The following is an 18,410-nucleotide window of genomic DNA, read 5'->3' on the forward strand; positions in this document are numbered from 1 at the left end:
ATCCCTGGAACCTATAAATGTTTGCTTCCATGACAAAAGGGAATTCAGGCTGTTAATAAGCCAACAGGGAGACCATTTTGATTTATCTGGGCAGGATCAGAATGAGCACAGAGATCCTGATATGTAAAAAAAAGGGGGGGAGAGGCAGGAAAGTTGAGTCAGAGGGAGAGATGTGAGCAGAAGCGGGGTCAGGGGGAGATGCTGTGTGGCTAACTTTGAAGCTGGAGAAAGGAGTCACGGCCCAAAGACAATGGGCATCCTCTAGAAGGTAAAAAGAAAGCAAAAATGGACCCTCCCCTACATAGACCAGTCAGACTTCTAACCTACAGAACCTTAATGTAATAAATCTGTGTTGTTTCAAGCCGTCACGTTTGGAGTAATTTATTATGGCACTAGAAAACTAATACAGTCAGTCAAAGATTGATTGTTCAGCTTGGCTGTTATCTATCTCTGAGGTTGAAAACTCCCACACTTACAGGGGCCAGGCAGGAGCTATAAATTCATGGAGAGGATGGTAGATATGAGGTAACCTGGTGGCCACATGGAGGAGGTGAAGAGGTCAGTTGCTACTTCTTGTCAGCAAGCATTGCCCTGTCCTGTTGAGCTAAGTTCTTCGCTTTGTCGCTTTTTATTCCCAGCTGCTCGTATTTTCACCTCTCTTCTCTCACTTCTCTTCTCTCTCTTTTTCTCCTTCTCCCTATCTTTCCCTTCCTCTCTCCTTCCCTTCTGTCCTCTCTCCACTTCCCCTCTCTCTGTGAAATACAATTTTCATTTAATTCTTTTCCTTGTGTCTGGTATTTTTGAGATAGGGTCTCATAGCCCAAGCTACCCTCAGACTTGTTATGTAGCTGAGGTTGAACTTAAATTTCTGGTCCTCCTGCCTCCAAGCCCAGGGATGGAACCTGGGGTTTCATGCATGCTAGGTACACACTATCAAATGACTTGCACCCCCAGCATGTTGTTTCTCCTTAATACCTACATAAAACTGTACACATAGCTTTTAACAAAATCGTTTTGAAACATAAGGGCCGTGGTGAGGTTTGGGAGTTATTTATTTCTGGTTATAGGAACTCATTTGTCCTTACCCTCCTCTACTATGGATTGGATATCTCTGTTTGGAATTTTGTTGTTTTGTTTGTTTGTTTTGTTATTTTGTTTTTTTCGAGACAGGGTTTCTCTGTGTTGTTTTGGAAGCTGTCCTGAAACTCGTTCTTATAGACCAGGTTGGTCTGGAACTCACAGAGATCTGCCTGCCTCTGCCTCCCAAGTGCTGGGATTAAAGGCATGTGCCACCAACACCCGGCTTGTTTGGTTTTCTGAGATAGGGTTTCTCTGTGTAGCTCTGACTGTCCTGGAACTCACTCTGTAGACCTGTAGACCAGGTTGGCCTTGAACTCACAGAGATCTGCCTGTGTCTGCCTCTTGAGTTCTGGGATTAAAGGTGTGTGCCACCACTGTGGAATTTTACCCATTAAGCATATATCCTGTACTCTCTGCTTTCAGCTCTTAAGTGAAAGCAATACTACTGTATTTGGGTATCTGCCAAACCTAGAATGGACATGAGAGGAAGTATCAGCCAGAACTTTGTGAGAGATTTTGCCCAAGTTTGTCTATCCTATATAGACTGAAGCATTTTCATGATTGTTCTATTGTGCATTCAATATGCATGGGCTTAGTTGCACCTAGAGTGTTTCCTCGTTTTATTCTGTTCGCTTTCTCTAGGAACTGAGGGGCTATAAGGGTGTATAGCAAATGACTGGAAATGGTAGTAGTCTTGAAGTTGCTAAATCAGGGGTCCTGTCCTGGGACGCAAGCCGTATACCAAGGGTGTAGACCCTGAAACCTTAGGTGCCCTGCCTGTCACAGGGTGGGGAGAAGCTCTTATGAAGTTTGCGTTGGTTCAGTAATAATAAGAAGCTCAGTGCCCACGGGTCAGCTGGGCTCTTTTGCAGAAGCAGAGACAGAGGCATAACTAAAGCCAGAGGCTGACAGAATGAGAAGTGTGCTGGAAGGACATTTTCTGTTTGTTTCTTGTATGTGAATCTTCACAATAAAGACTGTTAATCAATCTTATAAGCAAACGGGAAGATGTTTCAGGTGTGCTGTTACCTAACTAATTGTCCCTGTCCTTGGGGCAGGTTTATCCTGGGTGCAGCCGGAGTTCTAAACGTGATAGGGCCTCCTGCTGCACCGGTGTGAAGTAGTGGGAGCTTCAGCAGCCAGCAGCACAGTGCCCGAGCTCCAGAACTGACCCCAGGGAATCTTTTCTTATCAGCAAATTCGTGCTCTGAGAGTCTTTGCTAACTCCCAGCAGCCAGGAAGCTGCCTCAGAAGGCTGTAGGTATTAATCATGACTCATTGGCAAATAACAATCCGTGGAAGCCAACCTTCTTTCTTTGTATTTTTATTTGAGTCTCCATGATGGGCTGTGGCTTGACACCAGCCTGCATATTCCTTTGTGGCTGGTAATGTGCTTCTTCAATCAAGTTATGTGTTCAAATAAAAAAAAATCATTCTAAGACATACAAACCAAAAAGTATGAATAAAAAAATTCTGTTGGAGTAGTTGGGCCTGGTGGCACTGGCTTGTAATCCCAGCACTCATAATCTTTTAGTAGGTGGGTAGAGTCAAGACCAGCCTGGGCTATACAGGGAAATGATGCCTCAGACAACCAAACCAAGAGCACTGTGTAGAAGCAGTCCTTTAAGATGTTTGAAATTATGTATAGTAAGTGCAGCTTTAAAAAAAAAAACGTAAACAAGTCTGAGTCTTTCTCCTAGACCTTTGAGTTGTCAGGAGTAAGAAAGTCAAAGAGCAAGGAAAGGAAAAAACCAGAATCACGATTTAAGATGTAAAAGGAAAACGAAAAAGGATCAGAAGTTGCCCAGCATTGTCCAGGTCATCTAGGAAAGGAACCAGAAGACTGTTCATTTATGTGACCATTTGAGCAAGCAACCATGTAGCCAAATGCAATATTAGCAACACAGCCAATGCAATTTCTGCATGAACTACTTTCAAAAATTAAACCTCCTTTGGTGCCTGCCAGAACTCTGCCAGGGCATTCCATTATATTTTCCCCAGTGTGCTGTACCTCCCTCCCCCGCCTAGCCTCGAACAGTTAAGTTATAGTCAGAACCATTACATTCACTGCAATCATCATTATCTTCCCCAAAGTGCTTTCTGGATAACCTCATTATCCACCAACAAAGTATCCCTGAGACATCCAGGCGGTGGGAGAGCTGCTAACGATATATCTAGCTTCACAGGGAGACACAATCACTTCACAGAGTCACAGTGCCCAAGCACTTCCTCTCCCTGAAAAGGATGCTGGCCTCGTACAGTTCTTGCAAAGGCGCTGATTGTTGTCTGGGCACAGTGACCATTTCTTCTCCAGCACTTGTGAGTTGCCTTGTTGTCAGCAGCCATGTTAAGACAGGACCAGCTTTATTACAGTGAGCCATTTCCTCAATGTGTGCTTTCTAGTGAGTGAGACCCCATCCCACTACCCCGTTTCAATTCCTGGAAAAGGACTGGAAAGAAGCCAAAGATAATCATAAAGAATACAGGATCGCCTAGGCAGAGACCATAGTCCTAAGAGGAGCTTATTCGGTTGCACGCTTTCCTAAGTAGCTGCTAGAGACATCTGCTTTATTCAACTTGTTCTCAATCGCTGAGAAAAAATTAATGTGGACTAGATAGCTGTGCTGTCGGCCATGACCTTCCCCTGGTATTTAGAACTATTTTTCCTAAGGAATATAATGATATATGGAATAAGGAAAATACTTGATCTTGAGAGCAGTTTTTAGTTTAAAAGAGTTGCCCATTCTTGGCTAACCCTCGGGACACCCACCTTTGTACATCTTCTTGGCTCAGTTTGATCACATTCCTTAGGCTCTCTACTCCCTGTTCACAGCAATTAAATGTTGCAGTGCCTTGCTGTGTTATCGGGGTTGCAAGTTCAACTGCCTGATGTATGACTCACTTCTGGTGCCCTTTCTTTCTTTATTTTCCCCCACAAAAGAGAGCTATTTGTTATATATCCAGAGTCCAGAAGTCCTTATTACTCTTTGACTGTTAAAGGAGAATTCTCTTCTTGGTAGGGGGAGAACAGCAAATCAAAAGAGGTTTTCATCCACGAAAGCACATGCAATGTGAAAGCTGTTGCTGGGAGTTCAAGGTCAATGTGTGTAAGGAACAAGAGGAGGATAAGACCTATTATTTTGAATTTTTATTCATTTGTATGCTCCAGCCTACTAGACCGCATCTTATAGTAAATAATCTGTATTAATACTTGTTTATCATAGGCAGGGGGTTTCTCACTAATTTGTTTTTCTGTCTTGTTTCCCCTCATTTGGTGGCTGCTGCTCAAAACCTGCTTCTTAGGTGCCAGACACTCTAGAAATCATCAGATCCATCACCAAATACACAAGGACTGTCTTATTAGTACATGAAATTAGTAATCTGGAAGGTAGACAGACTCTTAGGGCTCAGGACCTCTTTGGAGATGTGAGACACACAATAAAAATAATTAATTATTTAATGGTTGTCCAGATACCGAGTGCATGAACATGGGGCCTGAGATGGGCAGGTCTTGAAGGAAGGGAGTCCCAAAGGACAATATGAGTGTGGATGTGGTATGCAGAGAGCACATACTGGATGAGGTCTGGTAGCCATGCTAGGTTAAGTTGTTTTGCTCCCCAGTATCCTTCTGTGCCTCAGTTTCTCTTTTGTGATGTGCCGATGAAGGTAGTGGTGACTGCACCAAGTTGTTTATAAGGATTAACTGACATGAGCTAAGGACTTAGTCAGGGACAATAAGACAGAAAGCATGCCAGTCATTCTATTATTTTATATCATGAGAATTTCGATAAGTCAGGATCTGTCGACATGTGAGCCTGATGATGCAAGAAATGTGATACCATCAAAATTTAACCAAGAAACAAAGTTAGGCATGGTGGCTCTTGTTTGGAGTCCAGTCTATGGGGATTGGGGCAGGAATATCACCGTGAGATTGAGGCCAGTTGGGGCTGTAGAGTGAGACTGTGTCTCAAACGGGAAAAGGGGGAAGGAGCCAATGAGGAGTAAGAAGAAACAGGAGGGAAGGGCAGAAGGAAGTTGAGCAAGGACGTTGTTGTTGAAATAAGTCTGAGAAAATGATGTGTCTGCAATGATAAGGGAAGATTGCAGCTACCCTCTTTTATGTTTTGCTTCAAATTTGTTTTAAAAATTTCCAGTGCTCGCCTATGGTAGAATTATTCAAGCAAAATAACTTGCCCCCCCCCAGTTTCCTATAGTGTAGGATTATGAAGTCTATTAAAACATGATAGGAGTATAAAATGGTATGGAGAGAGATCAGTCATAGGTTGCCAACCTTCTGGAGGGGGTTAAGTTCTTGCCGTTCTAGTACAACTAAGCGTAAGTCAGTTTCCGTATGAAGTCTTGGGGTTTTTTTCCCTACTTCTCTTCCATGTCTGCTTAGAACGGTTCTGAGACTCAGCGTAGCTCTTGCACTCCCCCTTCCTTTGAGGCAGGAGTTTCATAATGCAGCCCCAGGCGGGTCCTGAATTTGTGATCCTTCCACCTGTGCCTCACAAGTGCTGGACCCTGCTTTTCTCCCTTTCAGCGCTATCCCAGCCATTTGGTTTGGTGTTTAGTTTAACACACCAGTTAACTAGTCGTCCCCGCCCCCCCACCCCTGCGCCTCATTTCCTCTCTGCTGCTGTTCCTCCTACTCTGTCCCTTAGCCTTTAGAGCATTCCTTCTTAGGACTTCTGCTTTCTGTAATGTAGAAGTATCCATACCCTAGGCAACACACACAGCTATATACCCTTGCAGTTTGTTATGTAAGATAATAAAAGGTTTTCCTAATTGGAAGGCTGGGTAGTAGGTACTATACCTTTCTGGCTTGTCTTCCATTTTTGATGCAAATGAGTGACAAGTGGTCTTTGTGTCTGGCCCAGAAGAGGTCCAAAAGGTTACTGTCCCAACATCTCAGGTCCTTGAAAAGATTTGACACGACCTGAGAATCAGCTCTTCCAGTTGGTTGTGTGGCAAGAGGATCCCAGGCTAAAGGCAGGAAGAGAAAAAAACTTAAAGAGTTCCTTTAGGGTTCATCAGTATTGCGTATAAAGCAGTGTAGCTTGAGCAATGTGATTAGATGTCCAGGTCCTGGCTCAGGAGATGACTCAGTTGGTAAAGTGCTTGCCCTTCAAACATGAGGAGCTGCATTTTATCCCTCAGAACCAATGTATAAAAGCCAAGCTTGTAAACCCAGCATCAGGAAGACAGAGACAGGAGGGTCATGGTGCTTGCTTGTCAGCTGATCCAGCCTGAATCTGGAAGATTCAGGTTCACTGAGAGACCCTGCCTCAAATTTATTTTTGTTACTACTGTTATTTGTTTTGTTTTGTTGTTGTTGAGATAGAGTCTCATGTAGCCAGGACTGACATCAAACTTTTGATCCTCCTGCCTCCACATCCCAAGTGCTAGGATTACAGTGCCCCTATACCTGGAAATTTTAACTATTTCATAATAAACATATGAATTATATGTTAATGGTATCATAATGTAAATTTGGAAACATACATACATTTTATCATGTTTACGTTAGATTGAACATATGTACGCGTTTATCATTTTTTATTGTGAAAACTTTGTCCTTGCTTTTTTGACGTGTACAGTACATTGTCAGTTTTGATCACCTGATTATGCAGTAGCATCCAGAGATGCTTCTTCCTCTCTCACTTCTACTGATGAACCTTCCCCATCTCTCTATTCTCTGCACTTTCTACAGCTTAGAATTTGATTTAATGTGAGTAGGAAGTCATTGCAGGGTTTGGAAGAGACTCTCTTTGTGGATGTCATAGGATTCTGATGCCAGTTAAGTAGTTAGTGACCACTGTGAATTTAAATATGCTCTTATCCCCTCTGTTAGGTAAGAGGTGAGTGGATATACAGCCTCAGGTAAGAATAAGATAGTTATCAATTGATTTAAAAGGACTGGAGGCCTTTCATTGAAAGCTATGACGTATAATTATTATTTTAACATCCATATTCTTTCTGAAATGTAAAAAAAGTATTTACCTGTGTCCTAAATATCCACATCTCAGATATTTTGAAAATTTCTTCTTGGTTCTGTAGTATTGATTTAGGATGCTCTGTTCTTCTTTAAAAAAAAGGACCTACAACTTCCCAGAAGTTAAAACCTAACAGCAGTGCTAGAGAGATGGCTCAGAGTAGTGAGAGATGGCTCATAGGTTAAGGGTACTTGCTGCTCTTGCAGAGGACCCAGGTTTCATTTCCGGCACCAGATGGCAGCTCCTAACCATCTGTAATTCCAGTTCTGGGGATCTGAGGCCCTCTGTTGGCCTCCGTGGGCATTACGCATGTAAGTGGTGCACATACATACATGTAGGCAAAATGCCCGTACACATAAGATTAATTAAAAAACAGAGACATCATTGAATTTTAGAATGAGAAGAGGTCATAGCCGTCATCATAGTTCATTCACAAATTGATTTCTAAACCGAGATGACTTAAAAACAATTCCTAAGCCACACACAGTGTCACACCCATGTACTCTCAGCTACCCTGGTATCTGAGGCAAGAGGATCAATTGAACCAGGAATAAAAGGCCATCCTGAGCAATGCAAAAAAGAGCAAAATAATCTTTGCTGTACAAACAGTGTGCTTCTAGTGTATGGTCCATCTCACATGCAACTGTGTTTGTGTGTGTTGGGGGTGACTGTCATCTAGGAAAGCTAATGTGTAACTTGTTCAGTGAACATCTAATGTATGATTCCTCTTATGTGTGTGCTTGTGTGTGTTGGGGGGTGACTGTCAGCTTAGGAAAGCTAATGTGTAACTTTCTCAGTGAGCATCTAATGCATGATTCCTCTTATGTGTGTGTTTGTGTGTGTTGGGGGGTGACTGTCAGCTTAGGAAAGCTAATGTGTAACTTTCTCAGTGAGCATCTAATGCATGATTCCTCTTATGTGTGTGTTTGTGTGTGTTGGGGGGTGACTGTCAGCCTAGCAAAGCAAATGTGTAACTTGTTCATGTTCAGTGAAATGATTTGCAGACTCTGACAAAATGATCTCCCAGATCACCTGTTCTGGTCGAATCATGTTACAAGTGAGGACTGAAAGAAGCAGCCTCAAGGACAATGTCCCAGGGATCCTGGATGAGGGTCAGAATCCCCCGCCTTTGAGGCTTGTGCTCCTTCCAAGTGCTCTTCCAGCAAATGCTCTCTCTGATTTGTGTCACTGTGAGGTGTAATTGCTGTGTTACAGGGAGTGATTTCCTATCATTTCACATCCTTTTGCTAATCTTAGAAGTGGTGGCTGCTGCAGAATGTCATTGCTTGGTGAGACAGCTGTATGTGAAAGCATTTATGCAGACTGTAACTTGACTCTAGGCCACAGATGTTTTGTTCTGTGTCCTTCCTTCTCTGTTATCTTTTTGTGGTTGACTGTAGGCTTTGCAAGCAGATCTGGTCAGCTGCATTACTCAATCTATACACTCTGAGTTTTAGATTTTGTCACAGTTAAACTTTGAGTTGAATTGTAAGGTTTTTAAAATCATATTAATTTTCCTAGAAGATATATTGATTATTGCCATGTAATTACTGTTATAACTTTTAAAAAGTCATAGTTGCACAAAGTCTCAATGCTCAGTAAATTATTCACTTAAAATAATCTCAGTATGTAATTTTAGGTTTTCTGGTTCCGTTATTTTATTAAGAGATGTGAACCATTGTCACGAAAAATACATAAAGGTAAATGCTGTCACCACCAGTTTTGTTGTTTGTTTTTGAGATAGGATGTCATATAGCCCAGACTGGCCTTGAACTCACTGTATAACCAAGGAAGGCCTTAAAATTATCTTGTTCCATCTGTCTCCTGAGTACTGGGATTACAGGCATGTGCTGACCTGCCTATATAGTAATCATTTTGTTTAACATTTTTCTTGCATATTAATATAGATTTCTTTCTATAAACATGTGTTAATTAAATATGTATTATATGCATTATATTATAATGGTGTGATTATATTATTATAATAATACATATTAAATACATATTCATATCTATGAAATACTCGAGTACCTCCAATCTGAAAAATTCCAAATTCACTAGTCAGGTGGTGATGGTGCACACCTTTAATCCCAGCACTTGGGAGGCAGAGGCAGGTGGATCTCTGTGAGTTCTGGTCTACAAGAGCTAGTTCCAGGACAGCCTTCAAAGCCATAGAGAAACCCTGTCTAGAAAAACAAAAAAAAAATCACTGATTTCAGATTTTAGTTTAAGGATGTAATCTAAAATGATTTTCTGGTCCCAAGCACTTTAGTTAAAGGCTACTCAACTTGTATATAAATATACAAAAGACATAGATGCACATACAAGCACACTCTCTGTATTTCTGCATTTCAATAAAGTAACATTTACTTGTGGCACTAAAAAACAAGCTGATGTTTTCTGCTTGCTCTCTCTTCTGTTGATACTGTATAGCCCATACAGCTGCTACCTGAAATAGAAGCTGTAACATTTATCAGTCTGACTTAGCAAGGGGTCCATATTAGTACATTTTTTTATTCATTCACAAGTAGATGATACTTAAACAAGTCCAAATTGTTTGTAAGCATTATTATTATTTTATTGTTTTTTTCTAAGATGAAATACCCCATAACACATCTGTATAATTTTACTTGTTCATGCTGCAGAGAAATAAATTGTTGGTGTTTCAAGATGCTTTGGCAGAAGTTTAAGTAGTTGACAGGAATGATCGGGTCAAATAATGCTCTTTTCATGGTTAAAGTCCTTTAAATATCACATTCCAGATCATATTGGATCATCAAATGGGTGATTGCAAATGGCAAGCTTAAATCGTAACCAACTTTTGTGAGTAAGATATTATGCTTAGGCGTGTGTTTCCTTAATAGTCACTCAGAGTCTGTTTTCCTGTCTCTGTTACCATTTCCATTCTTGAGTGGTTTTAGATCCACCATCCTGGGGAATTATGACTGGAGTAAGTTTTCCTTTCTCTATGATAAATGCTTGACACAGCCTATAGTTTCTGACCCATTGAAAACAAAGCATAGAATCATCAAAGTGTTAGTAATCCTCTTTGCTCACTCTATTCGTTGTGCCCTATGGGAGTGTCTCCAGGGAGAAACAAAGGGACAACATGAAGGAATTCAAGTAGTCTTTCTCTTTTTCCTTGTTCCCGTGGGCTTCACTGTGAGTCTTAGCAACAGGCTACTCCCATCTGTGATCATATGGCACTGCCCCCTCAGTCCTACTGATTCAAACTTCAGCACTGAGGGCATTTGACAGTTGGTGAGGCAACTTATGATTGTGTCTGCTTCCCTGGGCGGAAGCTGTAAGTGGGATTTTCAGGAGCAAGAGCCCTGGTCTACTGTATGTGTTTTATGATATAAAGGTGATGCAGATATATATGCCTTTTAATACGTGGATTTGTGGTGATGAAGCAAAATGGAAAAAATCCAGTTGTAGCTTGCAGTTAGATGGAAAAGGATGCTGGGTGAAGAGGCCAGTGATTCAGATGTAAAAGTGCTTTATACATTTTAAAGTGTTAAATATTCACCATTCTCTATTTGATTACTTGACTTCATAGTGTTTTTAAAGAAATAAGGAGCAAAGTTAACAAAGTCTAACATAATAATTCTTTCTTCCTTATTTAGTGTGTGTGTGTGTGTGTGTGTGTGTGTGTGTGTGTGTGTATGTATGCACTTACCTGAATGTCTATGTATGGATACATGCCTGCCAGAGTGGAGGTCAGAGGACAACTTTCAAACCCCGGCCCACAGGCTTGGTGTCAAGTGCCTTAACCTGCCAACCTTCTCACCAGCCCAGAAACCTGATTCTTAACAATTTCTGGAGATTGTCTGACAGTTGTTCAGATACGGTGGCTGGCAAGAGGTTTATGGTTTTTGTTTCAGAGAAACAGTCCTGCTGTAAGTATATGTTACAATGGGTCTCTGCTGAATTTCTTCTTCTAGGTGTTCAAGAGACGGTACTTTTACTTGACTCAACTTCCTGATGGCTCATATATTCTCAATTCTTATAAAGATGAGAAAAATTCCAAAGAGTCTAAAGGTTGCATCTACTTGGATGCCTGCATTGATGTTGTTCAGGTAAGGTTATTTCAGTAATCATTCTTTCTCTTTCTCCAAGTCAGTTGTTGATGAACTGTTATAAACCTAAGCATGTTCCCTCTGGGTTTATGGCATCTCTATGCCCCCAAACACCTGTGTTAGAAATTTCTTAATATTCTCAGTACACCATTTATATTCAATTCTGGGATTTAAAACTTTATCAGATCTTTTGAGTCTCACCCCAAAGTGCTTCTTGATTTGTTTTGTCTTCGAATTTCCCCTGATTTTTCCACTGGGTATCCTACCCTAGAATTTTGCTTTTCTTCATCTTAAGACGTTTTTATCATTACTTTTTATTATGTTTATTTGTGCATATGGGTATATGAACATTAGTGCAGGTGCCTGTGGAGGCCAGAAGAGGGCATTGCAGTCCCCTGGAATTACAGGCAATTATATGCAGCCTGTAGCTGGTGCTGAGACCTGGACTCGGGTCCTCTGTATGAACAGTAGCTACTCCTAACCTCTGAGCCATCTTTCTATTCCCAAGTCTTGCCTTCCTAACTCCCAGTTTATTGTTTTACTTGTGTGTCCATCTTCCTGAGACATAGAGTAGGCCCTTCACTTGTCTTTTCAAAACCTTTGGGCTTTGATTTCCTGTCTCACAGAGGAAAATCTAAAGCTTTTACTGTGGAATTCAGGGCTCATGGTGATACGCACTTAACCTACTGTCGATAGTTTTATTCCTTTGCACCCCTGTGTGCATATGTGTTCTGATCAAAACAAGCTGTGTATTCCATGGAGTTAAGGCATATTTGTGGCTTCCCTATTTCTTATTTCTTTATTTTTGTGATGCTGGGTATTGAACCTAGGGTTTTGTGCATACTATACAATTTCCCTAGCTGTGTTGTATTTTGATACAGAGTCTTGTTAAATTACTCTTATCCTAAAACTCATTTTAAATTATCTTTCAACCTTGAAGTGCTTTCTGTTTCCTTCCTCACTATCATTTTCACCCACTCAAATCCAGCCCTGTGTCCTCTTGGCTGTTTCCTTTATCAGAATCACACTTTAAATTGTGTTTTGTTCCTTTTGGGGTTTGGATTGTAAAGACCCCGTTTCACTCATTCCTGCAACTCCTATAATAATTAACAAGGCTGTACACACCTTAGGGAGTTGGCAAGTGTTTATTGATTTGGATTACTGGAGATATAGACAAAGGTCAGGTGGGAACGAGAAGGCAGAGAAATAATTTGAACGGTAAGCCAATTGACCAGGAGAGGAACATTGTTAGGTGCTGTGGCACTGTAATTCAAATAGGAACACTGAGCTAATGAAGAGGCAAGGGTGATTGGGTCAATAATTTCAGTTTATTCGCAAAACTGTAATGTCAGCTTAATAATATCTGCATACTCTATCCAAATAAAATTGCCATGAGATTGAAGTGAGAGTTGTTTAAACTTAACCCTCTATGTAAATTCAACATAGCTCTTTGTTTGGTTTGGTTTCATGTGCACAGTGCTTAGGCTCGAACTTCATGTCTTGAGCACACCTCTGAGCACCAGCCCCAGACCAAAGGTGCTTTTTAAATAAGTAATAACCACGTCTTTTGATTTTACTGGAGGAAAAGAAGGGCACACATGATTGCTGGATTTTTTTCAATTAGCCCTCTTCCAGTGACCTTTTTTGTAGTTCTCCTATAGTCATCTACTTATGAGTTGCTCTCCCTAGTGTTTTCAAATACATACATTTTTACGACTTGCTATGCTGGTTTAATTTCACTGTTCTCTATTCTTTGAAGATGAAAACGGGGAACTTCGTTGGTTTCTTCTTAAATAATGACCATGCAGTGGAGAATTATTGATTTATGAGCCTTACTTGAAATGATTGCTGAGGCACTGGAGAGGGGGTAGTATGCCACCTCTTTTGTCACGAAAGAGAAGGTGATAAAATGTGTTATTAGGTTTGAAGACATGATGGGGTTTTTCTTTTCCTCCTATTCTAATATTTAGTGTGAACCACTTCACATATTTTAATGAGGGTCAACATTAATGTGAAACAGTTATGGCCTTCTTTTACCCTGGGGATACTATTTGATACTGTGCATGTTCAAGTGAATCACATTTCTGCGTTAATGAGGAAATATAAAGGAAGCATTGTATTTGTTTCAGGTCACATTTTAGCTTGCTTCTAACATCTAGTTTTGAAAAGTCAATAAAGCAAGGAGAATTTTTTGAGTGAATATAGCAAAATGTGTTCTTGTTTTCATGGTGGTGGTTTAGTTTTCTAAATGTGAAGGGTCCCAAAGGACTTAAATGATTTATGCCCACTTTGTCCTTATTCAATTTAGCTTAGACCTGAGAAGAGCACCAAAGATTGACATGATCTGGGAGTTTCTATACCATATTGGAGGAAACAATGACTTTGTGAAAGTGTTGGTGTACATATAAGCTGAGCTGAAGAAAAATAAATGAATGCGACTAATATTAAAAAGGGAGGGCTAATCTAATTGAACAGATGTTTTCCTTTTTCTCCTTCTCTAGTGCCCCAAAATGCGCCGTCATGCTTTCGAACTCAAGATGCTAGATAAGTATAGCCATTACCTGGCGGCTGAAACTGAGCAGGAAATGGAAGAATGGTTGATAACGTTGAAAAAGATTATTCAGATCAATACTGACAGCTTAGTGCAAGAGAAAAAGGAGACAGTAGAAGCAGTACAAGGTAAGAATTTTGAAATAATTCATTCTTGAGGGTCAGGCCTTTAATCCCTGGGACTGTCTTTTGTGCTAGGTGAAGATACAGCCTTGACAATGAAGGCCAACCTGCTTCTTCATGGAGAGTGACTACAGGATAGGCTTTTAAAAGAGTTGGCACTGCATGGGACCTGACCCATAAAATACAGCCATGCTGAAATGGATAAGAAATGCATGGCAGATTTTCAAAAGTCCATTAAAGTTTCCCCTGTGCTTCCGTAATCACAATTCTTTGCCATAAATCTAGTAGGAGAGGATGGGGTGGGAGAGAGGCTAGTCCTCTTAGGTGATTAGTAATGGTCTGTATGGTTTAGAACATCTGCTTTTAATGAATTTGCAGATGATGAAACTAGCAGTCAAGGAAAAGCTGAGAACATCATGGCCAGCTTGGAAAGGAGCATGCATCCGGAACTGATGAAGGTATATCTTTCTTATGGCAGTTTACCTTCCACTAACACAATGCAGGGCAAGCTAGGAAGGTTTTAGTGCTGGATTATAATTGGCAATGTCATTTTTTACTTCAAAATTTCACAAATTGATTAAACAGGTAGAAGAAAAGGGTACATTCCAAATGATGGGCTTGGAAGTGTCCATTCTCAATATGGAAAATCTTTTTTTCTAGACATCAAAAACAAAACAGCAAACCACCAAACTTCTAAGCTTTTGGATCCCTATTCATTGTATCTATATTTTCAATTTGATTGATAAATATGACTAAATAAATATTCTTTCAATGGACTAATGATGCAGCTCATGCCAATGGTATTCAATCCAATGACACATGCTAATTTCTTCTGTAAATTATATAAATAATTTACTCACATAAAGAATTTGGTGAATAGCTATTGTTCGTGTTGTTTTCCCTTCTTTATGGAGTTTGAAATGTACAAAGTTTGAAAGTAGACAGTTATTGCCATGTGAATCTTAGGATGTATATTCCCTCTGTGCCCTGTTATAATTAACTGGAAATAATAAATCATTTACTCATTTCAGTCTTTATTGAGCCTACTTATATTTTGACTTTATTCATTTCCATGGACTGGTGATACAAACTTAGTTCTGTTTTTCTGTTTTAAATGCACCTTCTCTTATATTTTTTTGTTGTGAGCCTAGCCTTTAATGGCTGAGCTATCTGCCCAGCCCTAAAAGCACCCTTCTCTTAAAATTTAAAAACATCTTTAAAATATCACAACCTACTCATGACCCCATAGTCTGTGTTTTCTATGATTTTTTTAGATTTTAGTGGAATTCTCTTTGTGTTTTTTAGCCATGCTAAATGTGCACTCATTAATTTCCCTAAGGCGATAGAATCAGAATTGTGTATAACTCACGAGCAGCACTATGGAGATACCAAATCTGGTATTGTTCTCTTTTATTTTTTGTTTGCATCCTGAGTTTTTTGGATTTTTTTAAATACAGAGCACAAGATGTTGAAGATTTTAGGTATTATGGAAATGCATAAGAATCAGATCTATATGTATTATTATTAGTCTCAGCGATGGTAATACACTCCCCAGCCAATCAAACATTTTTACGCCACATTACATATGTGGAAGCAAAGAATGGAATATTGTGTCACTGATTTGTATAAACCATAGAATTAACTGACATTTAGTATTCTTTTGAAGGGAATGTAGCAATGTTATGTATTTTTAAATTTTAGTACGGCAGAGAAACAGAACAGCTGAACAAACTCAGTAGAGGAGATGGAAGACAGAATCTCTTTTCTTTCGACTCGGAGGTTCAGGTATTGGTATATTTCTATTTCAAATAAACATCAGTGAAATGGAGCTGGGTGGTGGTGGTGTACTTGGAGGCAAAGGCTGGCGAATTTCTATGAGTTGGAGGCCAACCTAGTCTACAGAGTGAGTTCCAGGACAGAGAAATCCTGACTCAAAAAAATCAAAAAAGGAAGCAAGCAAATAGCCCCCCAAATGAACAACAACAAAAGCCATCAGTGAAATGTTGAAATCATTGATGTTCTTTCAGCAGTGGGGAATGCACATGTACTCTGCCTGACTCCCCATTCAAGAGGACTGTTAGTAGCATGGGGCAGAACGCATATATCTTTTCCTCAGTCCCTTAGATCCCTTCGTCTTCCTGCTCACCGTGGGCTCTGAATCCATTAAATACAGCTGTGATCTAGTGGCAGTGGATTTCTGCAGTATAAAGACTACTGAATTTAATGAAATATGGTTTTCTCCATTTGATGTTAGCATTCAGAATGGGAAAAGTATGTAGTATATGACTATTTAGTTTTCCTCACTAAGAATATTTCACAGAATTATTTGGGGGAGTGAATTTTTGTTTTTTCCCTCTTTTCTATATAAGATATCTTTTTTAACAGTTTATTGTTGTTGTTATTATTACTCGCCTCTGCATACGTGTGTATGCGTGCGCGTGCGTGCGTACGTGTGTGTGTGTGTGTGTGTCTGTGTGTTTTGTGTAGGCAGATGTGCCATGGCACATATGTGGAGGTCAAAAGACAACTGTGGAGTCAGTCCTCTCCTTTACCCCTTCATGGTTGTTGAGGATTGATTCTAGGTTGTCAGGCTTGTATGGTAGTGCCTTTACCCACTGAGTCATCTTGATTTTATTTTAAATAAAAATATTACTTGAGCATTGCAGTTTTTAGCCCAGTAAAAACATATTAGGGAAATATAAAATAATTTGAGGAAAACTGATTTTGTTATTTTTTATTTATGCTTCATAGAGGTCTCTAATTGAGTTCTTAATGTGTCTTGAAATTGAGAAAGTGTGCATGTATGATGCATACATTAATAAAATAACCATGTAAGATTGATAGTGTGTGATGTGCATGAATGTGTATGAATGTGTACAAAGGAGGGTATTGTGTGCACCTGTGAAGGCTGGAATTTGACTTGGAGGGTCTTTCCCTATCATTCCCTGCCTTACATTTTGAAATGGTTCTCATACTGACCTGGAGCTCACTGTTTTAGCTGGACTGGCCAGCAAGCCCCTGGGATCTACCCATCTCCTCTCTTCATGCTCCCCTCTAGTTCTGGCCTTACAGGTCTACAGTGTTGCCCCAGGCTTTTTATGTGGATAGCCAGGCTCCCAACTCAGGTCCTCATGTGTACACAGTGATCCTAGCTTTACCCAGTGATCCTAGACCCAGCCAAGTAATTAAAAGAATTTTTTCTACTTTCCTCAGTAGTTTTATATATCATTTTAATGTCAGTTATGTGATAGATAGATAGATAGGTAGACAGACAGACAGACAGATAGATGCATATATACAAACTGGTGAGATGGCCCAGTTGATGAAGGTACTTGCTACCAAGCCTGATGACTTCAATCCATGGAACCCACTTAAAAGTACAAGAAGAGAATCAACTCCAGAAAATTGACCTCTACCTTCATGTATGTGCTATTGCTTACACACACACACACACACACACACACACACACACACACACACACACACACACACAGAGCAAGTAAGTAAATGTAATAAAAATGGAATAGCGAGTGTCAGAGATGGCAACTCTGGGATACTCATTCAGAAATGTACTTGTTGCAAGCATGACTGAGCCTTTGATTGCCCTCAATGATTGGGCTCCAATTGGACATGTCAGGCTCTTTGACTGAGTACAAAGGAGGCAATTGACAGTGGTTGAAACTAAATCCAGTATCTTTAAAAACTTGTGGTGTGGTGTTTTTGTGGTCATGAAACTGGACAGATTCTGTGTTTGCTGGTGAGCTACAATGAGAGAAAACCCACAATTGTGATGAACCTTTAAGCACCAACAACTTGGATTTAACATTGATTGTAGAAGGTTATCTCACCACAGAGTAATTCATGTTGTGTCAAGTTGAAAAGGTGAAATGCTAGCCCATAATTTCAACTTCCTCTTCTGGTCACATTTAAATGTAGATAGATAAGATTTTTGTCTGTGACCTTAGGGAATAAGGAAATGCTAGTTCGACTGAAGGGATATGGCTCCAACTTTGATTTGTGGGGGAAGGCTATATGTCTCAACATTTATACTGGGGATACTTAGAAAGGAAAGGATTTGGAGCCTGGGGACACTTTGGGCCAGTTACTCCACATTCCAGTGTCTGAGTAAGACAGAAAAGAGAGCAGATAAATGGGCAGAAATTAGGATTGATTTCCATGGCAATTACTTGCTTCACCTGGCTCCATGGGTAACTGTTTAAGGGGAGCTGCCTAGTCCTACACTTGAATTATTTTTGTAGATGAATGGTCTCAGAGAGGGGAAAAAAACCATTCATTCAGGTAAAAATTTTATGCTTTAGGCCCTTCTAAGGGGGGTTTGTTAGAGACACAGGTTGGGTCAAAACAGGTATAATATCTAAGAGTCTTCAGGTATAATACCTGTCTTGACTTGGGCTGCTTAGGTAACTGAGAGCAGTTCTTATGTTCCTTGGCTTGACTGTTCCTTATTGTCCATAGTCTCTGACCAAATACATTTCACGTCATTTCTTCCCTACCATGCCTATGGCCTTAATGAAAGTGTAAGCTGTCCTATAATCTATATATTTGGCTTCCTGTTTGCAAA

General features: G+C 40.1%; 1 protein-coding gene across 3 annotated transcripts in view; it reads left to right on the forward strand.

Annotated features, from left to right (window-relative positions):
• The window catches only part of Dock11 (dedicator of cytokinesis 11), a 192,721-nt gene that overhangs the window by 63,038 nt on the left and 111,273 nt on the right, over window positions 1-18,410 (forward strand). For all 3 annotated transcript variants that reach the window (XM_040744541.1, XM_040744538.1, XM_040744539.1), the window contains exons 7-10: window positions 11,021-11,155; window positions 13,657-13,834; window positions 14,207-14,286; window positions 15,530-15,613. In XM_040744541.1, coding sequence (XP_040600475.1) covers window positions 11,021-11,155; window positions 13,657-13,834; window positions 14,207-14,286; window positions 15,530-15,613 — 477 coding nt within the window. The remainder of the gene's footprint in view (window positions 1-11,020; window positions 11,156-13,656; window positions 13,835-14,206; window positions 14,287-15,529; window positions 15,614-18,410) is intronic.

This window comes from Mesocricetus auratus, unplaced genomic scaffold (genome assembly GCF_017639785.1).
Source record: "Mesocricetus auratus isolate SY011 unplaced genomic scaffold, BCM_Maur_2.0 Super-Scaffold_100003, whole genome shotgun sequence".
NCBI lineage: Eukaryota > Metazoa > Chordata > Mammalia > Rodentia > Cricetidae > Mesocricetus > Mesocricetus auratus.